We start from the raw sequence: 3,925 nt of genomic DNA on the forward strand, positions 1-3,925 counted from the left end.
AAGAGACAGAATTGAACACAGCACCCAGCATTTCCTTGACTTGGCCTTCAACATTTCATCATCGTGACCATAACTTAATCCAGAACCAAATGCTGACACCATTCAAACTACTACAGGGACCTCTCCAGTAGTGCCCCATCTGCTAGCCCAAACTTCCTGTTAAGAAACATAAATGAAAAAATGAGTGTGAAAGTTCCTTAGTACCAAAACCCAATAAATCACATATCCCCCAAACCCTTTACACAGGCCGAGCACAATGCAGGAACTCAACCAGTCCACTGTGACAGAATTCATCCTGTTGGGCTTTGCCTCGAGCCCCAGGACTGACCCTCTGCTCTTCACCTTCTTTCTAGTCTTTTACCTGCTGATCCTTGTGAGCAACAGCCTCCTCATCACCCTCATCCACCAGGACACACGCCTCCACACGCCCATGTACTTCTTCATCAGTGTCCTCTCCATGCTGGACATGTGCTACACCACCACGACTGTGCCCCAGATGCTCATGCATATTCTCAGCAAGAAGAGAGCCATCTCTTTTGCTAGATGTGTGGCCCAGATGTACCTCTTCCTCTTCTGTGGAATCACTGAGTACTGGCTTTTCACCATCATGTCCATAGACAGGTACATGGCCATCTGCCACCCTCTCCGATATAAGGTCATCATGAGCCGCTGGGTGTGCCTCCTCATGGTGGGCATCTGTGCAGCCTATGGTGTGGTGGGTGGTCTGTCCTATACCTTCTTTGCTATGCGCCTTCCCTACTGTGGCCCTAATGAAATTGACCACTACTTCTGCGAGGTCCCTGCGGTCCTGAAGCTGGCCTGTGCAGACACATCCCTCAATGATTTGGTGGACTTCATCACCGGCTTCAATGTCATTGTGGTCCCACTCTCCTTGATTGTCCTTGTCTATGTCAACATCTTTGCCACCATCATGAAGATCCGCTCAGCCCAGGGGCGGGTCAAGGCCTTCTCCACCTGTGCCTCCCACATCACCGTGGTCACCATGTTTGCGATTCCATGCATCGTCACGTACATGAGCCCTGGCTCTGACTCCTTGTCAAACAGTGGCAAGAAAATGGCCCTTTTCTACAACATTGCCACAGCCTTCCTCAACCCTGTCATCTACAGCCTGAGGAATAAGGATGTGAAAAATGCTTTCCTCAAACTGATGGGAAGGGGCAGGGCCCCAGAGTGACACTTTAAAGATTAAAATCTGGGAAATCTTACATGAGAGTGCACACTAACCAACTCCATGAAGACTCTTCCATGAGACCTGGAAGATGCTAACCACAATGCTAACCATTCAACTCTCCAGTGGGAGAGAACAGGGTGTTTGGCAATCAGCATTGTCTATTGTGCTGTGGTTTGAAACAAAGACGATCCAGAAGATCTAACACAGTGGTCAAGAGCTAGGACTCTAGTGCCAGGCAGACCAGGATGACACACTTGGCTTTATCAATTATGACATATGTGAATTTTTTCTATTAACATAATTAATCATGTGTTTTTATTTATTAATGTTTTTGGCCTGTGAATTCTTACAGCTCATTTAACTCCTTTAAGGTTTGTATCGCTCCCTCAGAGGGAAGTTGTAATGATTAAATGAGATAATATACAAAATGTTCTTCATACAGAGCCTGACATACAGTAGTTTTTAGGGAGTGTTAGTTTCAATTTTAAATATCTTTTACTCATGGATGAATTATCAACCCTTAAATGGCCATGATCTTCCTGGTTAGTGGCAGTAACTGAATCCCTAGAGAGACATTGAAAAAAAAGGGTGATGGAGTTGGAGAGTGGAAGAAGGAAGAACTCATAAACTGTGAAGTGGAGATTTTTATGGTTGGAAAAGAACTTGAGAAGGATGAAATGAGCCTATATGTATCCATCTATAAGCTGTGCCAGTTAGAGCATTTGGGCTCAGTTGAAGTTATTAGTATCTTAGAAAGGGGCAAAACTTTCCTTTATGACCATTTTTTTCTGTTCTCATATTTTTCTCTCTTCATTTCTCCTTTTTTTTTCTAATGACACCCATTTTTAAAAACAATAGCCTGTCTGGATAATCTCAAGGAGAAGAGATTCTGTGCACTTAAGGATGAGAGAAATTAGAGGATGAATACAATGTGACCTCCAGATGCAAAATTTAGGGAGTTCAGAAAGAGGTTAAAAATTCAGTGGAGGTTTTTTGTTCTGTTCTCTCTTGCTTGAAGGGACTTTCCCCAAAACAATGTTTATTTCTCATAGAATCTTTACAAATATGAATTGTTTTTCCCATGTTTCATCAATCTGCAGGGTTGTGGTACAGGGCATCACCCATATTTACTGACTGCTGGCTGCCACGGGAACTTCAGAACCAACAAAGCAATTCCCCTGATGTTCTAGAGACATGTCCCATAAGCTAGCATGGAGCCCCTTTGTGTTTTTCCCAACCTCTTGCTGATGTACACTGTCTATGAAACTCCTTACAAAAAAAATCAACTGGGCTTGCCAAAAAATATAACATGAATGTCTGTTCCCTCTGTAACAGGCCAGGCTCCATGTCAAAGGTGCAGGTTCACAATTCCCCAAAGTTATTACCCAACCTCACCATTAGAGCATTGCATAATATGCAATTACACAGCCAGAGCATTGCATAAATAATGAAGCAAAATTAAAGGCAAATAGCAACACAAAACATGTAACTGCAACATACTTATAGACACATGAATAAAATCATTAACACAAAAGAAGCTCTTACAAATTGGTAAGAAAAATATACACACTTAGGAAAATTGGCAACAGATAGGACACTTTATAAAAAAGAAGTCTAAAAAGTTAATAAACGCATGGGAAAATCATACCATAATAGGCACCAAAGAAATGCAGCTTAAAATATCAATGATTTTGCCACACATCAACATGAATCAAAATAATAATAATAATAATGATTTTTTAAATATATAAATAAATAAAATATCAATGAGATACCACATTTTCACCTTTAGAATCTGTCAGAGTTCACACAATAGAGGAGAGGTGGCCTCAATAATAAATTGAGAACACAATAAAACATGGATTTTCATACATTGCCAGTGGGAGTACAGATTGACCTAAAAAGCACATTCATATTTCACACAACCAAGTGATAGTAATCAGTCTAGGCACTGGTTGTATAGTAGCAAAGACCTTCACAAGGCCCAGTCTGTGGCCAGAGCATTGCAGAAGATGTTTAATTCTATGCAGTCAGCCGTGTTCATACTCTAGGTTTTAGGTCCTTTAGAACATGTGGTCAAGCAGAAAGTCAACACTGAAAGCAGAAAAACCAGCAAAGAAAATTTCAACTCAATCCCAGATATACTCAGCTCAGCAGCAGGCTACAAACAAGGGTGTAGAAGCGGTTATTCATTCTGAACCTGGTCAAGAGGGTAGCAGAGGTGAGGCCAACGGAGCCCAGGAAACCTACCTGGATGATCTCTGACATTGTCTCCAGCCCTGGGGGTCATGATTACTAGAGACTTGCAGAGCAGAAGCACCAGGCACATCACCCCTTCCTCCATTACTTTCCTCTTGCAGGGAGTCGTCATCTGTTCCCAGAGTGATACCTGTCAGAACTGGTTGCAGTTACAGATTCCTCTGTGTCTCTAATGGGATACATTATGCTCTTCTGGCTTCTAGAAGGTGATGGGAGTGTTGATCACAGAAGTGCTAGGTCTGCTTCTGATGAACACAATGGATGCTGTCCCCACATTAAAGTGCCAAATAAGCAGAAGAACTATGCAAAAAAAGATCTTCATGACTCAGAAAACCACGATGGTCTGATCACTCACCTAGAGCCAGACATCCTGGAATGTGAAGTCAAGTGGGCCTTAGGAAGCATCATTATGAACAAAGCTACTGGAGGTGATGGAATTCCAGTTGAGCTATTTCAAATCCTAAAAGACAATGC

General features: G+C 42.3%; 1 protein-coding gene across 1 annotated transcript; it reads left to right on the plus strand.

Moving 5' to 3' along the window:
* The first annotated feature begins 256 nt into the window (after positions 1–256).
* Positions 257–1,195, plus strand: LOC101108173 (olfactory receptor 2D2-like). Its single transcript, XM_004001868.4, has one exon. The coding sequence runs from the start codon at positions 257–259 to the stop codon at positions 1,193–1,195; it is 939 nt and encodes a 312-aa protein (XP_004001917.2).
* The last annotated feature ends 2,730 nt before the right edge of the window (positions 1,196–3,925 follow it).

The sequence above is a fragment of the Ovis aries genome, chromosome 1 (assembly GCF_016772045.2).
Source record: "Ovis aries strain OAR_USU_Benz2616 breed Rambouillet chromosome 1, ARS-UI_Ramb_v3.0, whole genome shotgun sequence".
In the NCBI taxonomy this organism is placed as follows: Eukaryota; Metazoa; Chordata; class Mammalia; order Artiodactyla; family Bovidae; genus Ovis; species Ovis aries.